The sequence below is a fragment of the Triplophysa rosa genome, linkage group LG13, assembly GCF_024868665.1.
Source record: "Triplophysa rosa linkage group LG13, Trosa_1v2, whole genome shotgun sequence".
NCBI classification, from domain to species: Eukaryota; Metazoa; Chordata; class Actinopteri; order Cypriniformes; family Nemacheilidae; genus Triplophysa; species Triplophysa rosa.
Genome location: NC_079902.1, coordinates 15,492,619 through 15,513,183, shown reverse-complemented (window position 1 = coordinate 15,513,183; position 20,565 = coordinate 15,492,619). Strand labels below are relative to the sequence as shown.

Sequence of the window (20,565 nt, the reverse complement as noted above, 5' to 3'; positions counted from 1 at the left end):
GTTTAAAGTCAATATGAAATCTAATTTTGGCCACAATTTACTTCCTTAAAACCAAAAGAAAAATTTTGGCTGAAATATTTCATCATAATGTAATAACTTGCTCTGCTTCTTAAACAACTATTCAGCTGATGGTGTCATCCTTTTTAATCCCTCCAAACACCTGATACAGTTCTGCTAAATCCAGTTTCATAATCCAATTAATGAGTGGAAAAAATCTAATATGCATTTAACAAAATATTATCAAGTAAAATGGGTTGCAAATATCACTGCATGTTGACTTTAAAGAGGCACACATACACGACTGTATGCTACTGTATGGCACACACACTATGAGGCTGATCTGGCAAACAACAAGACAAGGAGAGAGTTTAACATTATCAAAAAGATAATCGGAATAGTTCCACTTAACATAGTGGCAAAAGTACTGTTAAAATAATTTTAGAGAAAAAACATACTATAATTTGTAAAAGTCTAAATATTTGTTTTTCTCCCACCAAAATCAGATGCAGCTATTTCTGGCTAGTATCTTGAGGTGAATATTTAAAAAGGAAGAGGAGGAGATCTCGGTGCTAGAGTCGAGCATTACAGCGAAAAGTGTGTTGTGCCTGTGGTAAACATCTCTTATCACATAAAAGCACATCTCTTCCCTAGAATGCAGAGTACACATTCCCAACCGCCTCCTTCCTTGTCAGAGCGCCGTGTACAGCCTCCACAGTGACATGCTGCTGGTGAGTGCCTCTGGTGGTGCTGAGGGGGCGACAGGGGTGCAGAGAGACAGGAACCCCCTCCTTAACTCTTCCGAGACTACAGTACTAATATGGGAATCATATTTCACAATGTATGCCAGGCTCACGGGGCCGACAATGAGCCTGCTGCAGAATTCAATCATCTCTGATTATCATCATTATTAATAATGCTGGTTAATTATCATAGCTGGAAGGAAAGCTAATGAAAACGGACGCTGAAGGCCGGTCGGAGGAATCGCCCCCGGGGAGAGTGTGGGGAACATATTCACTTCTGGTTTAAAAAAATGGAATTCAATGGGATTAAAATAAAAAAAATCACAGATGGGTAGCATTTTATTGGGAATTGGTAAAAAAACTGTATTTGATAACATTTGATAACATTATCAAAGGAGTAGTTCACTTCAATGGGGGCTAATTTTGAAGTGAACTACTCCTTTAACTGCATTAACCAACATGCACTGCAATGAACAATAGTTTTAAGCATTTATTAATCCTGTATTTATTAAAAATGTATTCGTAAATGCTGAAATTAACATGAACTAATATGAATAAATGCTGTTATTGTTCATTGTTAGGTTATGTTAGCTAATGCTTTAACTAACTGTTAACAAAAACAACCTTAATGTAAAGTGTTACATCTGAATTTCAAATTAATTATAAATAATAAAGTTGATCAAAAGGGCACACGTGTAGTGCCTTGCGATGTGCTTCCAATACTATATTATTTATTTTAATAATATAGTGTAAATATACACATACCATGTTATTAAATCTATCTATTAAATCTATTTAACTGTTGACTTGTTTTGGAGTTAAAATATAACCGAGCCACCTTCATCTCCAGTTTAGAGTCTAACATCAGCAGGAACTACTACTATGAAGAGAATTTGGCCCAGAAGCCCAGGATTACCCTTCGAGGCTGTGGCGTTCCACCCTTAATTCATCTATGGTGATGAAAGAGTCATGTTGCATCTTACTGAGCGGAGACAGTGATGCGTACCAAATTCTAATGAAAACTTGATCCCTAGCAATATGAAGCTTTTGAAAAGTGCAATACAACAAAAGCAGCCTGATAAGCAACCGAGAAAAAAATGTGAGAAAGGGGGAAAAAGCTAAATAAATAAATAAAACAAATAAATTATAAAAAATGAACTAAAGGAGGTGGCAATCAAAGATGTGGGGCTTTAGTAAGAGAGGCAGAAAGCAGATCAGGTTAAGCTCATTATTCCATAGTGTCTCGGCATGTGTGGTTCATCCCCAATATCTCCTCTCTGTCTCTCCCTCTCTCTCTCCTGTCTGTCTCTTTCTGTATCCCACCCCAGAGCTCAGATGAACTTACCGATTTTGCTGTGGCTGAAATGTACTGAACTACCATCTCACGTTTGGTGCTTAAGTCTTTACCACGCAAGGGGGCTTTGCGTTCCTCATTCAGGTTCATGTCCTCCTGCACACACAGATAGAAACACATACATGTGAATGAAGAGGCTATCTGATCAAATGACAAACAAATTAACCATAGCAACAGGAATCAGTGTAATGGCTTTAATAAAAATATGAGCACGTTCATGATGACAATGAGGAGGCTGTCCTGTAGAACCAAGGTTAAGTTTGTAATGAAGCCTTGATGTATGTTTATCAATTCCATGACAAGTCAAGGAGACGCTGTATGCACAACAAAGACTGGTGGGATGCGCTTCTATGGAGCCATGCTGCCCTCTGGTGAAAAAAAGAGAGACTGCTGGTTCTTTTGTTTCCAATAAGATGTGGGTGGACGTCTATTAAAAAGGATAAGGAAGGAAACGGTGAGGGCTGCTGATTTCAAAGCTCCTTGGACATCTATTTATTGAGCTTTGTTTTAAACCAAATGCAAAATGAATAAAAACACCAAGTCACTTAAAAAAAACATTGTGACTGAGCATTTGCTAAATGTGGTTAACAGCACCAATGAATTGACAAGACTGAAGGACATCATCCTTTCAAAGTTAAAAGTTTTAACAGTTTTTCCATCAAGCTACTGTCATTTTTTTCTCCCTTAACATAAAAACAAGCCTTTTCATGAATGAGCGAGCCCTGTTGATGTGGCATCTTAATTGGCTCCTGAATCCGGTTCTCTCTCTTCAGTACGATTTACCCATTATTATTAATTATGTCCTCAAAGCTTGGAATTATTAAATCAAAGGCCATGGCTGGCGTAATTAAATCCTTCAAAAAAAGCATCTGGATCTGTCGATGCAAAAGTACAAATAAGTGGTGTACCGGTATTCCTCTTTCTATATCTCAAACGTGAGCCCGGTTAGTTCGTACCCCCTTTTAAAACTCTGTTCTGGAGAAACTTCAGAAAGTTATCCACAAAAACAAAACACCTCCCAATCCACTTTATTAAAAAACGGAGAGAATGTGTATGTATATAGGATGCGAGTGTGATCTCTGGGCACCGAGGAGGAGAATCAGCTGATCTACCTCTCACTTTAAATGGTTGTGGAGAGGGGCCAAGTTCAGAGAGGAAAAAAGGCACAATTGTTCATGTTTGATCTTGGTCAATTGAGTTATTTTCCAGTGGAGTTCTGCAGAATTCTCCAAAATACAAGCACTCTAAGTTTGTAAGAACGGACCAAAGAATTCTAAAAGGGCACTTATTAGTCAGAGTGACATGCATCGAAATAAAGCAAATGTATTTTCAAGAGACCAAAGGCGCACACAAAGCCAAAATTTCAAGAAGCCATTTCTCCTTCAATATGATAGAAGAGGAACAGGATTACGACAATTATTCTGCACTGACATCTAAGCGCATCATGCCAAATGAAATAAATAACTCAAGTACGTGCAGCAGATGGCAAATGTACGTTGGACGTCCCCCAAGTTGAAGGCTACGCGAGAACACTTTGGGGAGGGAAGATGAGGAGCGGTCAGGGGGTGATTGCATCTGCAGGGGTGACATTCTGACCCCATCAATCCTGGAGTCCTTCTTCGGACCAGGCGCCCCTCTCTGTTGCCGTCTGAATGTTAATGGTGCTGGAGGAACAGCTCTGGTTGACTAAATGATGATCCAAACCAGAGGAGCTTGCATGTCGCATCCTGCAAGCGCTGTTTCTCAGCACGAGAGGCGCATTAAGAGCCCTCACCCGTGTCTTAACATGCCGTCACCCGGCTCATGAAAGGATTTACCGCTGTGCATTTTTATCAGGCCTTGGGTCCAGCTGCGTGCATGCACACACAATAGCAAGGACGGGCGAAACTGGCTTTCTCACGCACGCATTAAGGCGATATCATATGCTCCGTGCCATGGCCGCTAACCCTTTCATCAAAGAGCCAGGGCTTTCATTTGTCCGAGAGCTCCTCTGTATACCAGAGCCCTTTGATGACCGACCACATTAGCGAACCCTTATTTTTCTTCCACTCAGCTATGCACTGCAATCCGAGTGAAATGTCCACCAGCATTAAAGTGCACGGGGGGGCTCATTTATTTACATTCGGTCAATACTTTCTAGTTGATATATTGAAGAATGACCTCAAATTTAGCCTTAACACTGATGATGCGAATCGATATCCATGTGTGCCGAAAGCATGCGGGAGAGAAACTCGAGTATGAAAGATCTCTAACAGCTTCATATATTAGGTTGGACATGGTTTTGTTTTGTGCCTCATAAATCTTTCCTATATGGTGAAAAACAAACCACCGGCCTGTAATCTTACTGTCAGTGTCGGCTGAAGGAGAAATGCATTTCTTCCAAGCTTTTTCTTCAATTGCTTCATTATGATTATTATGCTTTCAATAAAAAAGCCAATTCCGTTCAGCATGTTTCAAGTCTGCAAACTTGACTTGCTTGCCAAGCAGCAAATTGAAGCCCGGGTTTAATGTTCCGCTATCTTGAGAACAAAAACAGCAATTGAAAGGTTATGTGAGTGACAGGCGGCTACTAACACAAGGAGCAGGAGATTCTCGCAGGTGAAAGACTCGCATAAACATGACAAATGAACAAATCAAACTGATTATAGCCCACAATGTCTGAGAACCCAAGGTGATCTTAGACAATGTGTGCCGTGATTCAGTACTAGATATGAACATCTAGTCTGCCATCTGACTTACACATTACAGCTGAAAAGAGAGTTTGTTTTCCTGAGGAAAACTCTATTCTCTTAAAGGTAACCATATTATTGGTCAACATAAATTAGACACTAGGTGGCGCTATTCAGCTATAGGTTTTGCTATCACATTGAAATCAATTGAACTTCTCTTGAAAGCCCTATGAAACCACAGACACTACAACCATGTGTGAATACAGTGAATGTTGTAGCAAAGCAGATGTATTAAATAAAATAGTTTTGAAGACTCCGATTTTTCACTGCACTGTTATTATCATCACACAATCACTTTTATTCCAAACCCACTTTTCCAGTGGAACAGATTTTTTTCTTTTCATTACAATCCTACAGAAGCAACTTTGAGCTTTGTGTCACAAACAGACAATGGTGAAATGTAAAATTCTACCACACCTTCATAAATAAAACGTGCCACCAGTTGCCAGGTGTGACACAAAGCATCAAAAGGTGCCATTATTTGATTTATAAGCTAGAAGGGAGCACAAGATTTGCAGTGAACATTATTTATTAGTCTATTTGTCATACAAAGCTATTGACTGATTTTGGAATACAGCACAGAAGTAACATTAACTTTATTTATGATGTTATACTTGATTTGTGTCTATTTGGGACTGACATGGTCACTATAAACTATTGTTATACAGAAAAAGGCAATTTTCTCCAATTGCCCTTTAGTGTTTCACAAAAATACATGTAGATTTGTTATTCAATTTTAGTATCTTTTACGTTACCTTCATGTCTCAAGTTTTAAAACATGACAACATTGTAGTGGTTTATATTAATTTCCCACAGTACATTGACAAACCCCAGCTCTGATTTTTTTACAAGATGCTGTCTGGTTCTCTTCTTCACAACACAAATGTTAAACAGGCCATTTCCCAACTTAAATGCCTCTTTTGTCAAGTCTTTGGAAGGTCAGTTAAAAGTATGAATGGCATTTACCTAATGGGGTGTACAACTCACTGAAGAACCTAAAAGGAAGAATAAAGCACATTTAAGAAGGACTGAGTGACCAATATACAACAGTGAGCGCAGTAAAACTTGGCACGGTTGCCGATCTACAGACAACAAATACCAAACAAACTGCCACATCAAAACAAATGAAAAAGTTCATAGACTTGCGCCGTGACAGATGCGGGTTATAAGAGCCCTGACCCAAAAAATCTAATACAGCGCAAACCTTTTTCCTGTCTGGGAAATAATCCTATTGTTCTGTAGCTAGATTTTGTTATTTGACTCGTCTAGCCCAAAAACAAGTGCAAGTTCAATTGAGGCCAGAGTGTGCAGAAGCCCAGTCGGCTGGGTCTCTTGGGAATTCGAGTGAGTCAGTATGTGCATCTCTGTACATAGAAAGGTGAAGCCTGCATGCAGCCCTTACTGCCAGTGAAATAAAACTGTTTAGACAATATTATGCTGCTTTTCACGGTTCGTAACTAGTTCAATCCTCTGTGGTGGATGCTTCATTGACAGCTGTCAACATATCACAATTGATGACAGAATTAGTGAGGAGATGCATGCATATAAAAGTGTGGTAGCTGATGCATATTCTCTCCCAGAGGGGGAAAAGGAACATGTGTCAAGCCGAGCCAACATTCGGTTAATGCAACATGTCAGCAGAGAGCGCAAACCTCTCACGTCCCATTCCCCATTCATGACTGACAGCAGAGGGGAGAAAGACACAACGTCTTTGACGACCTGTGCTGCCATCCAAAGGCAAAGCGCAGTAACTACACATTTGGTCAAAATTGAGTAAAGGTCTATAACGGGCTTTGTGACATCTGCTCTGTCTTGTGACAAAGTCTCCTGGTTCAATCTTATCCTGTTTCTGAGAAGCAAGAGAGTTAAAATTGCAGTAACTACAAAATCCAAGCTAATACCAAGGCAAACCGCATTAAGTGAAGTTACTGCGTTCAGGTTCTGTTTTCCCGGCTTTGACACCACAGATACTGCAGTCTGCCTTGGTAGCCGACGCCGTAACACTCAGAACCAACAAGCCAACCAGCTAGCCAACCATGGCACAATCCCGAGGTCAAATGATGGTTGAACTCGCGTTAAAACGCAAATATACAAAGACGGGTAAGGAAGATCGCAAAATATTAACTCCTAGCAAGGCAAATGACAGCTTTATAAAAAGTAACATTAACTAGCCAGCCGCTAGCCTACCTTCTCCATTGAAGACAATATCCACTCTGACACTCGTAATGAAAATTCGATTTATTATTGCGATGATGTTCGTCGATTCGGACATCTTTCAGGCAGATAATCCAATTGTAGTGACAAGGGTTACTCCCTCAAAAGTTTGCTGGCTCTGGTAAAGTTATTGTTATGCGCAATTAGCTAACAATAGCTGCGCCCCCTCAGCAAAGTGACAACCCGACGTGCACCCGGCATCAACAGAAGTAGCTGTCAATCCACCTTTCATCTTCTTCTTGTTTAATGACGAATACCTCCTCAGGAGCATTGTCGCCACCTACTCCAGGCTACGGACGTCAAATTAAACTTACATAGGCGATGAGTCTGAATTCTGAAATCAATCCGCCTGTGTTTGCGATCCACAATTTGCAAACCACGTTAGATCACATGATTGAGACGGAATAAGTCAGCCTTAATTGCCAACTTAATTGCCAAAAAGATGGATGCAACCACTTTTATGATTATAGATTTTATTTCATAATCAGTAAATATAACAGAACTGATTAGTTTAATTAGTGTCCAGTCATATTTGTTCAATAATAATTATCTGCTTTTCAACTGTCAGAGTACATCTTGCCAATCAGTTTTTTGGATTTCACAGACTATTCAAAAATCAAAAGACTATTCCAAAGATCAGTATGAAACCACACTACATTAATACATTCAAATGTATGATTTTATGCATTATTGTTTTCTGTGATTTCTTATTGCTTTATTTCCTATATTTTCTGTAAAGCTGCTTTGCAACAATGCAAAATTGTTAAAAGTACTATAAAAATGGGGTCACCACACCCCATGATTTTTCAATCATTTTCTCTTCTTTTAGATAAGGACCAATTATAACGGCAGCTAAAATTCACATTTTACTCGACTATGACCTTTTTCCAGTCCCTCTCTGATCTAGAAAACATTCTGTTATTTTATGCTGCACTGTTTAGCCCACTCAGAGTGTCAGGCACCATTGCTCAGTGGCCTAACTGACACCAATAACATGAGATGCAACCGTTAATAATATGAATCTGTCAAAAAGGGCGTCAAGGTCATACAGTGCCTGGGGCTCTGAGCAGTTTGTATCTTGACTCTTCATAGCAGGTAGACAAAAACTCACCATCATCTTCTCAAACAGGTCAATGATCTCCTTCTCTGACAGGTTCATGGAGCGCTCGTCGAACAGCGGCTGGGGCATGGGCAGCTCTGTCTGGGTGGAGAGGGGGTCTGTGGGGTGCTGGATGAGGGGCTTCTCCTTCTTCGTGCCTTGCTTTCGAAAACTGGTGATTCTGTCACGCTGAAGAAACACAGCAGAGTTTTAGTAAACAACGGGTCACATGTCAGCTGATATTCTGAATCAACATATAAACAGCAAATATATCACACAATGTGAATGTTAATAGTGTACTAGCCTTCGGAGAAAAAATGTTCTTGAAGTGGATACAGAACGATTTAGTTACTTATTAAAAAGTTTTAAAATATGGTTCAACACACAAAGCTTGACATTTGCCTTACCTGCACACCTGTCTCTTTACCTGTCCAATCTGTACCTTAAAAGGAGCATAGGCCCTTTATTAAAAGCACAAGGGGGATATTACCCGTGTCATCTCTCCGCTTGCTCTTGTTCATTTTACATTCATATCGAATACAAAGACAATATCACAGACAGCATTCTGAACTACATTAGACAGCAAGACGTGACTACAACATATTAGAGTTTATATCTAATTAGAGAGATACATAAAACTTCGGCCAGTGCTTCAGTCATCGGTTACTGGCTTAGAGAGAGTGTGAAAACAGACCATGCACCAGTCACTGTTAGTTTGTCATAGAAAATGTGAAGGGAACATGCTTTTACAGATGAAATCAAAACAAATGGCAATTATAAGAATCGGGACACTTTGTTCAAACTGAAGTGTTCAAAGAGAGACCAAAGTCAAAGAGGAGACACAGTCTGGCAACTTATCTTGACTGATTGCATCAAGTTGCCATGTGTCGACTTGAACTCCAGCATCCTGACCTGAAGTACACTTTATACTGATGAATTATGACAGACTTGATGACACTGTGATAAGAAACAAAAAAAGGTTTGTCTTTGATCTCTCTTTTCCGATCACTTCACTTTAACAAATCTCCCGCAGTCATGGTGAGGATGAGAAAAATACAAAAATGAGACAAGAGAAAAGAAAGACACACAAAAAAAGAAAGACACCTTACCATGTCATCGGCCAATGTTTTTATGTGTATGTTCTGTTGAAGGGAAGGGACAACACAAAAATAAGGGCCAATGGAATCGCCGCTGTTTCTGTGCTAGAGAGGGTGTGAGCCCTGCTTACAGAACCCATAACCACATGCAATAACACTTTTGAAAAAAAAAAAAGACTTGTAGGAGACCATGAACACACAACCAACTGAAGCATGGATGGTCAAGCCCCTTGTTGGTGCAAGCCTCAAAGGGTTTCTCCGACACCAATATCAGTTAAAGTGATGTTTGCTAAAGTAAATCTGTTCAGAGTTCTACAGTTCCACTCAAACTAACTACAGTGTTCCACTATAATGTACATCCATAGTTTATAGCATATAAAACAATACTTAAAAATGGTAAATAATATGCTACTGTGATTATTTATAAAAATAATTTAACAATGGCACTACCGGTTGATAACCCATGAATGTAAGATCTATTCAGCCCTGGACAGTCTGACAGTATTGACCTTGCGCAATACAAATAAATAAAACCCCAATCCTTCACTCTCCTCCAAACAGATGTGCGCTTTATCTCTTCGGCTACATTGGGGGGAATGCGTTTGTTAGAGAGAGAACGCAGGGGGAGAGATAAGCCTCCATATGCTGTGCTGTGCTAGAAGAGTGTAAATGAGCAGAAGTCTGCAGAGCAGCTGCCATAAAGCACAACTTCCTGCAGGTTTCCTCACTCTCCTGCTAATCTGACACGATCACTCAGCCCCCCGGTCCGGCTCTTATCCAACCATTATAACACTGCCCTGGGGTTGCAGGCTGCACACTGATTCTGCAACAGTTGGAATGGTAGGGCCGGTTTGGTCGGAATGAATAAGAATGGTGGTGTGTCATGGGAGTAAATTGTCTACAATAACGTGCTAGCTTTTAATAACAAAGGACGTTTAATACCGTAAATGAGTCATAAAGAGGTATAAAGACCAAACTTGCTGGCAAAGACTTTTTTACTAAAAATATATTGTTAAAATAATAATGACTGAATTGGGATTACTGTAATACAGATCAAACAGCCTGAAGAGGATTCAAAGAGGAAGGCGGCCCCATATAATACTGATGTGCATTTGTTATTGAACGTAATTAAAATCTTCAAATCTAATTAAAAACAATTTAACAACTTTGCATAATTGCATTTCGAATCCAGGGCTGGTCATTAATATTGCTGCTAGACAACACATCAGACAGCCAACAGGGGCAAATATTGCATTATGAGTTAACAACATATCTTCAGGACAACAGAACTTTATTAAATTCTTTATCAAAATAAAGCTATATTCATTACCAAGAACTCCCCAAACCCCATAATAGCGCCAATGCGGCATTAAAGCAACACCCAGCCCCTAAATAGGGAGAAACATAATTTGCAGTAGCACAGGTCAACACATTGCTGCTTCCTGTGCCCAACGATTTAGTTAACTAATAGGGATCACAAGAGAGTTTCACTAAAACAAGGTTTACTAGGTAACCAAAGTGCAATACAAACATGGTAAGGTTATATGTTCTGCCACTAGGTGGCACCAATGAACACAAACTGTTTAATCAAAATTTTACCAAATCAATCATTACAAAACATCCCCGAATGTTCAAAAGATTGCTAGATTACACCATCTGCTTCACGAACCATTTTTCGAAACATTAGGGAAACTACAGGAGAGGCCAGGAGAGCAACAAAAAGGTGTTCTGCATGCTTCCTGGAAAATAAGGCTATTTTAATTAGTCAATTACACCTAAACAAAGGACCGTTTGAACCCCTAACAGTTCTTGGCAACCTGCAGTCACTCAATCTTGAGAACAGAGAGCTCTCGGCCAACAGCTTCTTGCACACTTCACACCGGAATGTTTTTATTAAATACAGACACATGGAGAGTGCATGAAACTCTACAATAAATGTATACCCTCAATACCAATATCAGACTAAATTTCATGAAGCAAGAATAAAATATGAATGGGTTTCCAATCACGCAGCTGATTGTAGACCTTTCAGATGCGAATAATCCAGCAGTACAATAAAAACCAGCACAACCCTGAATAAATACCAGCATTGTTGTGCTATTGTTGTGGGAAGCTAACCAAAGAATTGACCACTATGCTGCTAGAATCAACATTTAATTGTTGGTTGTATTTGTCAACAGATTGAGTCTACAGGCCAACAGGATGCCAAACAATAGCCCAATAGGAAGAGACACAATGGTAATAGCACACAGGCTCAGTATGGCACGTATCAGGTAAATCAATCATTCTTCACTCAGATTATTACATCATACAGACTATGATAGATCAACACAGCAAAAAAAACCTAAATAATTTGTACATTTTTGAAGATGTACCTTTAACCTGTGACTGCACATTCAACCAATGCACCATTGTATCCACAATACTGTTAAAAATATATATATAAATACATATTAGATCTGTATGTTTTGATGATTTGGAGTTTCAATGACCATTGTCTCACATTTTGTTTCCAATAGATTATGCAATGTATGAAAGAGAAGATTTTTAATTTGAATGTTTTGTTCATAGAGATTTAAGATGTGATTTAAGTGCTCCCTTATTTATATGTATATTTTTTTAACAGTGTATATATTAGGTTTGTCAATTTAACACATTTGTTTGTTGTTAGTGCTATTAAAAATAACAAATAAAATCAACAAATAACTATAATTAAATACAGTGATAGCAGAGAGAAAAAACATATCCTGTGTGAAGAAGACCTACTGTACAACAAGTTGAATTTATTTTAGTTTAGTTATTTATTTTCAGTTAATAATTTGAGTGCCTCAACTTAAACATTTTTCAGTTTATCCCTGAGGCAACATTTCTAAATCTAAAACGTTAAGAAGAAGAAAAACTATTTTACTGAAGTTCCCTTTATTTTACTTGACTTATTTTATTATCTTTAAGCAAAAATCAACTTGTACAAATTCCTGATGTATTGAATAAATGTAAAGATTAACACTAGCAGCTCACAGCAGTTTTATGTTTACTGTTCATCAACATGCCAGTAAAATAAGCTTCTTGAAGAGGTTTTTCGCATCAGAGTATTTAATATAACGTAATGCAAAACATGCAATTGCTGTAATGGAAGTAAACGTGCGGTGCAAACACCAGCGCTCAATGGGAAAGGCCAAAGATACTATATTAACAAGGTGCACCACTGCCATTGCAATAAATTGGAAGAAATGCAATGCTAAATAGCTGCCTGGAGACGCTCTTGCTATGATGTAAATGTCCGAAAGGCCGCCGAGTGGCATGACTTTCGTTAAACGGACTTCGGCATGGTGCTGTAGACACTCTTTCTGCATGTGCTGGGTGAGAGCAACACGAACGTATGCAGTGTATAAATACATTCTTGATGTGCCAAATTCGGGCATTATCCCTTTAGTACAATGGGCATACAATAAAGCCAGCCCGCGTCTGTTCGTCAGCATTATACTCAACAGCACATTGCTTCTAGTGTTGCAGGCAGCCTCGCTTCACTGCCCGACCACCACTCGCTATTAGATATTACTCGTGGGGATGCGTTTATCTATCTCAGCCCACAGACATACAGACAAACATGGACAGAGCCAGTTCAGAGTGTAATGAAGCGCACGGAAAACATTTAAACGCAAAACCGGAAACTGCAATTCACTTACACGTATTGAACCGTGGAGGTCGTACCGAATCACCGTACCGTTCAATATTACATTGAGAATTGTGGCATCCCTAATGTGTACTGATGTCTAATAACCTTACACTGAGAGCGCACTTAAGTGAAAATGGTTACGAAAACAGCTGCACTTTAATCCTCTCACTTTAAACGTCAACATGAACAATAACATGCAGAAATACACATTCAGCCATGATGCAATCTGCAGCTCATAATATCCAATATCAAACTGATAGATGGCTAAATTATTCTATTGGAACACACAGTTTCCAGAGGCTGAAGCTGTGATAGCATTGCATGGGCGTTTGGGGGCCAGACATGCATAAACTGGTTTGTTCACTCTATCTCAGCCCAGACATTGCTAGAGTCCTGATTGTGACTTTAAAGTACAGTACATCATAGATTTCTCAATATGGCAGAGTGGGAACAACCAGCAGTAGGGGTGGCTAACCCTTTGACTTCATTTTCAATCCCTGGCTTATCGGAGTATAGCCAGATAAGGCAGGGCCTGCAGATGTAATCTGTCTAATGATATATAGACCTTAAGTTGTTTCCGGTGTTTGGCTAGCTGTGGTTGTCCCTCAAAATAGACTGGGGGACTGTGAGAGCTCTTTCACAGCTTAAGAGGAAAAACAATGATGTCAGTGGTGGTGTGAAACACATACAGTGAGGGAAATCATTATTTGATCCCCTGATGATTTTGTAAATTTGCCTGCTTACAAAGAAATTAAGGGTCTATAATGTGTATGGTAGGTTTATTTTAACTGCTAGAGACAGAATTTTTTTTTTTAATCAGGGGGAAATGTTATATAAAGGTTATAAATTGATTTGCATTTCAGTCAGTGAAATAAGTATTTGATCCCCACCAACTAGCAAGAATTCTGGCTCCACAGATTGGTTATGTGCCTATATGGACTGCAGATTAGTCCTGTCACTTTAAGAAAGTACTCCTAAATACAGACAGAAGCTTGGTGAGAAGGAGACAACTGTTGGTGCGATTATTTGGAAATAGAAGAAATACTAAATAACTAAATGCCCGTGGTCTGGAGCTGCCTGCAAGATTTCCCCAATGGAGTAAAGATGATCATGAGAAAGGTTAAAGATCAGCCCAGAACTACACGGAAGAAGCTTGTTAATGATTACAAGACAGTTGGGAACACAGTTAGCAAGCAAACCATTGGTAACACGCTATGCCACAATAGATTGAAATCCTGAAGCACCTGCAAGGTCTTTCTGCCCAAGGCGGCCGCCTGGCTCATCTGAAGTTTGACAATGAACATCAAAATGATTCAGAAAAGGCTTTGGCGAAAGTGCTGGCACTGTTTTTTTTTAAAGTGATTGTGTTGTGGTGGTACATTTTACAAGTATTACCATGCTTTAGTTACAATATATACAATAAACTATGCAATATGCAGATGCACTACAGCTCCCCCTAGTGTCTTCTATAGAGATGTGCAATAATTGCGATGATCTGAAACCATCGCGATGAGGTCAAACAATCGCGATGAGACGATAAATCGTGACAGCCCTATTGCCAAGACAACCAAAGAGTGGCTTAAGTAGAAGCACATTAAATGTCCTAGCCAGTCTCTAGACCCTAGTCCTAAAACCTGTGAAGGAGGCTAAAACTCCAATTTGCTGAGCGACAGCCAAGAAACCTTAAAGATTGACAGAGGAGTGGACTAAATGTATCCGGACACATGTGCAAACCTGGTGACCAACTATCAGAAATGTTTTACCTCTGTGCTTGCCAACAAGGGTTTCTCCACCAAGTACAAAGTTATTTTTTCTCGGGGATCAAATACTTATTTATTCAAATACTTATAACCTTTATATAACATTTTTCCCCCTTATTTTTTTTTATATTCTGTCTCTATCAGTTAAAATAAACCTACCATAAAAATTATAGACCCGTAATTTCTTTGTAAGCAGGCAAATTTACAAAATCAGCAGGGGATCAAATAATTATTTCCCTCACTGTATATGTGTGAAATAATAAACATTTCTCATTCTTAGACCCTCTTGCTCCTTGGCCAAACAATACATCCATTCCCAACATTGCATTACAGTTTGGTTAAACACAGAAGTCAGTCTCAGAGTGACTACCAAAGTAGGAACAATTCAATGCTTTATATATTTCTTTGCTCTACTGAACACAAAAGAAGATATTTTGAAGAATGTAGGAAAGCAAACAGTGGACTGACATTTGGAGCTGCAGTTGCGGCATTACACCACATTAGAGGCGCTGTTTCGTTATCAGATCCGTGAGGCGCTGAAGAGTTGCATTCATTTCCTCCTACAGAGCCACATTAGGAGCTGTGCCGCTGTTATAGCTGTATTTATCAGCTGTTCAGGTGAATATTGTTTCTGTTGCATCCAAGTAATTTGAATTTCTTCACAAATTACCCTAAATTAACGTGGCGTATATCACAGTAATGTTTTAAGTCGTGCAGTTGAATCAGCGTTATACTATACATTACACACTTAGGCCGGATTTACATTTCGCGTCTAAAACCGTGCGGAAAACGCGATCTGCACTGCGTCCTCCTTTTTTTCCAAAGCGACTGGACTTTGCACTCTCCTGGCGTCTGTCGTCGCTAAGCAACCATGGGCCACGATAGCCGTTGAGACGAGGAGGTATAAACAAAGGATATATGGATATATGGATATGCACTGAAAATACCTTGCAATAACTCTGCTACTAGATTTAGTTATGCTGTGATCATCTGTGTTCATCATGCTGTGTGATCATCATTTTCCAAACGGCATTTATGCGCCCTTAAAGGGCCCTTCGAGAAAGGGATGCCATTTGTACGGGCATTCCAAACTAAAGTGTACACCTTCACGAAGGGCCCTTTCAGGAGTCCGTTAACAAAGGGTACATGCCATGGTCAGTTCAAGGAAGTGAGTTCCGTTTGTGATCACGAGATCTTGGATTACGAGATCTTGGATTTTTTGGATTACGGGTTCTTGGATTACGAGTTCTTGCGACCCATTTTGAAGCAAATATGGAGCGGGATTTCGACATACCTACAAATGTAAACACAATAATTTAGTCTGTATGTATTTTACACTATTTTTGTCAGTGATAAATATGATTTGAAGTGGTTAAAATATAGTATAAGATAATTTAGTTTATAGGAAAGTTTGTTTAATATGTTTAATAGCTACTCATTCCCTTTATCATATATTTCCTTTTTAAATACCAAGTGGAATGAAAAAACAAGGTAAATAAGACATTAGTTTTAGTTTCTTTTTTTACTATTAAATAGTAATATACACTCACCTAAAGGATTATTAGGAACACCATACTAATACGGTGTTTGACCCCCTTTCGCCTTCAGAACTGCCTTAATTCTACGTGGCATTGATTCAACAAGGTGCTGAAAGCATTCTTTAGAAATGTTGGCCCATATTGATAGGATAGCATCTTGCAGTTGATGGAGATTTGTGGGATGCACATCCAGGGCACGAAGCTCCCGTTCCACCACATCCCAAAGATGTTCTATCGGGTTGAGATCTGGTGACTGTGGGGGCCATTCTAGTACAGTGAACTCATTGTCATGTTCAAGAAACCAATTTGAAATGATTCGAGCTTTGTGACATGGTGCATTATCCTGCTGGAAGTAGCCATTAGAGGATGGGTACATGGTGGTCATAAAGGGATGGACATGGTCAGAAACAATGCTCAGGTAGGCCGTGGCATTTAAACGATGCCCAATTGGCACTAAGGGGCCTAAAGTGTGCCAAGAAAACATCCCCCACACCATTACACCACCACCACCAGCCTGCACAGTGGTAACAAGGCATGATGGATCCATGTTCTCATTCTGTTTACGCCAAATTCTGACTCTACCATTTGAATGTCTCAACAGAAATCGAGACTCATCAGACCAGGCAACATTTTTCCAGTCTTCAACTGTCCAATTTTGGTGAGCTCGTGCAAATTGTAGCCTCTTTTTCCTATTTGTAGTGGAGATGAGTGGTACCCGGTGGGGTCTTCTGCTGTTGTAGCCCATCTGCCTCAAGGTTGTGCGTGTTGTGGCTTCACAAATGCTTTGCTGCATACCTCGGTTGTAACGAGTGGTTATTTCAGTCAAAGTTGCTCTTCTATCAGCTTGAATCAGTCGGCCCATTCTCCTCTGACCTCTAGCATCAACAAGGCATTTTCGCCCACAGGACTGCCGCATACTGGATGTTTTTCCCTTTTCACACCATTCTTTGTAAACCCTAGAAATGGTTGTGCGTGAAAATCCCAGTAACTGAGCAGATTGTGAAATACTCAGACCGGCCCGTCTGGCACCAACAACCATGCCACGCTCAAAATTGCTTAAATCACCTTTCTTTCCCATTCTGACATTCAGTTTGGAGTTCAGGAGATTGTCTTGACCAGGACCACACCCCTAAATGCATTGAAGCAACTGCCATGTGATTGGTTGATTAGATAATTGCATTAATGAGAAATTGAACAGGTGTTCCTAATAATCCTTTAGGTGAGTGTATTTGTCCACATAAAAATACATAGTTAACCAGACTTCTATTTTGGCAGGTCGTCGGAAGACGCTTATTTTGTGTGTTAGCTTCACTCAGTAAAATGTTCTGAAATAAACTCTCAGAGCAACTCTAGGGATGAAGTTCATGTGTTCATGTCCTCACAAAGCGCAGACGCAGACAAACGTGTAGCACGTTAAACTGTGCAGTTCATTCACTCAGACACGCAGAACAGACAGATGGACTCAATGCAGCCGGAAAACAAGTTTCACTCGCAAAATAGACTAAAACTAAGTAAAATCAAGTAAAAATTAATCTAAGTAAAAAAATTTCAATAAGCTATCACTTATTTATCAGCATGAGAAATACGTGCGAGCGTGTGAACAGACTAAAATGCGTGAAACTTGAGAGCCCTGTAACATGAATAGAGTTTAGCGGGCTGTGCGGCAGTAGTAACGGTCCGTGGGGAAACGCAGTGCTCCGTGTGTACTGTAGTAGGGCTGCTCGATTATGACAATAATCATAATCACGATTATTTTGGCCAATATTGAGATCCCGATTATTTAACATGATTACTCACTAAGTTTTAAAACAACATAGAAAAATAAAAAAACTTGGCTTTTAAACTGTGAATTCAACTGAAAAATAAATGTAAAGAAATAGCACAGCTGAACAACTGTAAAGGAAGGGGGTGCGTTGTGGATTTATACCACAAGAAAAGAGAGGATCCTTGCAAAATGGAATGCAGCACAATAATCGTTTTACATCGATTATTTTGTTTTTGTAATTGTTGAAGGCCAAAATTGACGATTACAATTATTTTCGATTAATTGCACAGCCCTAACTGTAGTTAAATGGATTAAACGAGGCTTCGAGGCAACAAAAATTGCCTCGTTGATTTTTTTGTATTCGAATTACTCGAGTTACTCGAGGAATCGTTTCAGCCCTACTGCAATCATATGAACCGCTGCCTTTTATGTGAAGGAGATGTTAAGTTCGACAACACACCTGCCGCATCCGTCTTCCTTTCTGAGTCATCAAAACTTCAACACTTATTTGTGTAAATCTCTATTACAAGTCTGGTATCACTTTTGTTAAACCAAGCTTCAAACCACATGAGTGATGCTGACATTTCAACCTCTAAAATCACACATTGAAAAAAGAACAGATATCACACTACTGCCTTGGCTTTTGTTCTCTATCATTAGCTAAGGGCAAAGGCATTTTGATAAAAGCCCAAATAATTATGCATGTGGGAGGAAAGTAATTATATCATTGTTAATACAGTACTATTAAATGAGCAACAATCCTTTGGGTCTCATGTAAATTTCTAACAGAAAATAAATAGCATGTAAAACTGAGGTACGTGACCTTTCAGTTAATGAATCAATGTTTCAGTGGAGCTACATGTAGTTCTGAAACACACAACAACAATCTGACGAAATGCTTTGCATTTTTCCTCAACCTAGAGTCTACATAAAAGTTCACAAATAATAACATTTAATATCAAACAACATTAAACGGTATTACCTTAAACTAGGTTCATTTTATGTTGAATTAGACTAATCAATGCATTCAAATTATTCAATGTAACAGTAACTTGTCTGTTTGACACCTGTCTTCTTAAACTCTCTTAACTCGCTTAAACTCGCTTAATCTGTATATCCTAGATGCCTCTGTTTAGCAGGACAGATGTCTTTACAAAGAAAGAGTCCATTCATTAAACCAGTCAAACAAAGCAGCACTGTTGTCAACACGCATGGCAAAACACTCATTTGAATGAAACAAATACATTCTAAGAATAAAACGAAATTGCAAATCAGAATCAAATGTTTAGGCATTTGCCTTTGTACAGCACACTGTGGCTATGACGGATGACTTCAAAACAATAGGGGCCCCCAAAAAATAGCCCAAACTAAATTTGGTTGACTTTACATGGGAAAATGTTTTGTGTGTTGGTTATTTCAGGAAAGCTGTACCAATGTTTATGTTTCTCTGAAACATGTCCTTCAGTTTAAGGCTACAGAACACACTAAACACAGAGACGTATTGGTGTGTACAGCATTCTTTGGACAGCAATCAAGTGATTGATTCAGGATGGGAAAACCCACTCGTAATTAGACGTTCAGAGCCGCAAATCTCAAATGCCTCATAACATCACAATGTGGTTATTATAAAGACAGTGCTAGCTTTCCAGAAACATATATTTGAAAGGGTGATGTCAGAATGGTCAGTCTGTGTTTCCCCCTAGTGTGACTAAAGCACTTCCCTTCCCCTGTCCCTGCGACACATGTGTTCTACTTCCTGTTGGTCTCCCTCTGAGATGCCATACAATTTGAGTCTAAAATGGCCAGCCATACAGACACAAACCCAAATGGCCGATCAAACATTTTTAAATATGCAGCTTGTAAATCACTAACTTCAAAAATTGCACAAGAGTACTAAAATATGCACGTGTTAAACACATAACCACAGTGCAGTGTGACTGATATTAGGTTGAACCTTATGCTGGGGATGTTCCAATTGCTGTTTTTGACATTGATGCAAATGCAGTGACCCTGTTTAACACATGACTGTTCATCTGTGTCACAACTGTAGATCCAGCCCAGTGAACCAAAAACCTCTTATGAATGTAGTTCTGCGACAATTGCATGCTAAAATACTATATAATATGTACTTTTACTAAATACATTGAAAAAAATATATAGTACTAAAGAGCTTTTAACTGACATATCTGGCTTGACAGCATGGGTAAAAAATACCAAGTACCAAGACCTTGGGTCAGGTTTTAAAATAACATTGACCATTTTTTCAGCGCTGTACATATACCCCATTCATTATGTAATCAATAATGATGAAGTTAACAACCTTGGCACATCTGCAAATCAAACATTACAGTCAATATTTTTAACTTGGCCTGGGAGAACTCGCTGGCCAAAAAACGATCAAAGTCCCAGTTGATACATTTGTTCTAGGGAAAGTTACCACAGCTGTCTCGGATAAGTTCTTTCTCACGAGAAGAGACTATGCTCCTATCAAAGGTTATGTGAACAACAAGTGTATTTAAAAACACACTCAAGCTGAGCAAAATAAAATGATTTTTTTAAATAAATTCAATTATCTTTAAGAAACAAAGCTGTT

General features: G+C 39.1%; 2 protein-coding genes across 8 annotated transcripts in view; one reads left to right on the top strand and one right to left on the bottom strand.

The window, feature by feature from the left end:
* zgc:101583 (uncharacterized protein LOC494104 homolog) overlaps window positions 1-20,565 on the top strand; it is a 191,339-nt gene that overhangs the window by 16,552 nt on the left and 154,222 nt on the right. The window lies entirely within an intron of this gene.
* Window positions 1-20,565, bottom strand: part of diaph2 (diaphanous-related formin 2) — a 419,173-nt gene that overhangs the window by 394,095 nt on the left and 4,513 nt on the right. For 6 of the 7 annotated variants that reach the window (XM_057348933.1, XM_057348934.1, XM_057348932.1 and 3 more), the window contains exons 3-5: window positions 9,246-9,278; window positions 8,149-8,325; window positions 2,086-2,190 (exon numbers count right to left, since the gene is read on the bottom strand). In XM_057348933.1, the coding sequence (XP_057204916.1) occupies window positions 2,086-2,190; window positions 8,149-8,325; window positions 9,246-9,278 (315 nt within the window). The remainder of the gene's footprint in view (window positions 1-2,085; window positions 2,191-8,148; window positions 8,326-9,245; window positions 9,279-20,565) is intronic. The other variant, XM_057348935.1, reaches the window with a different exon arrangement.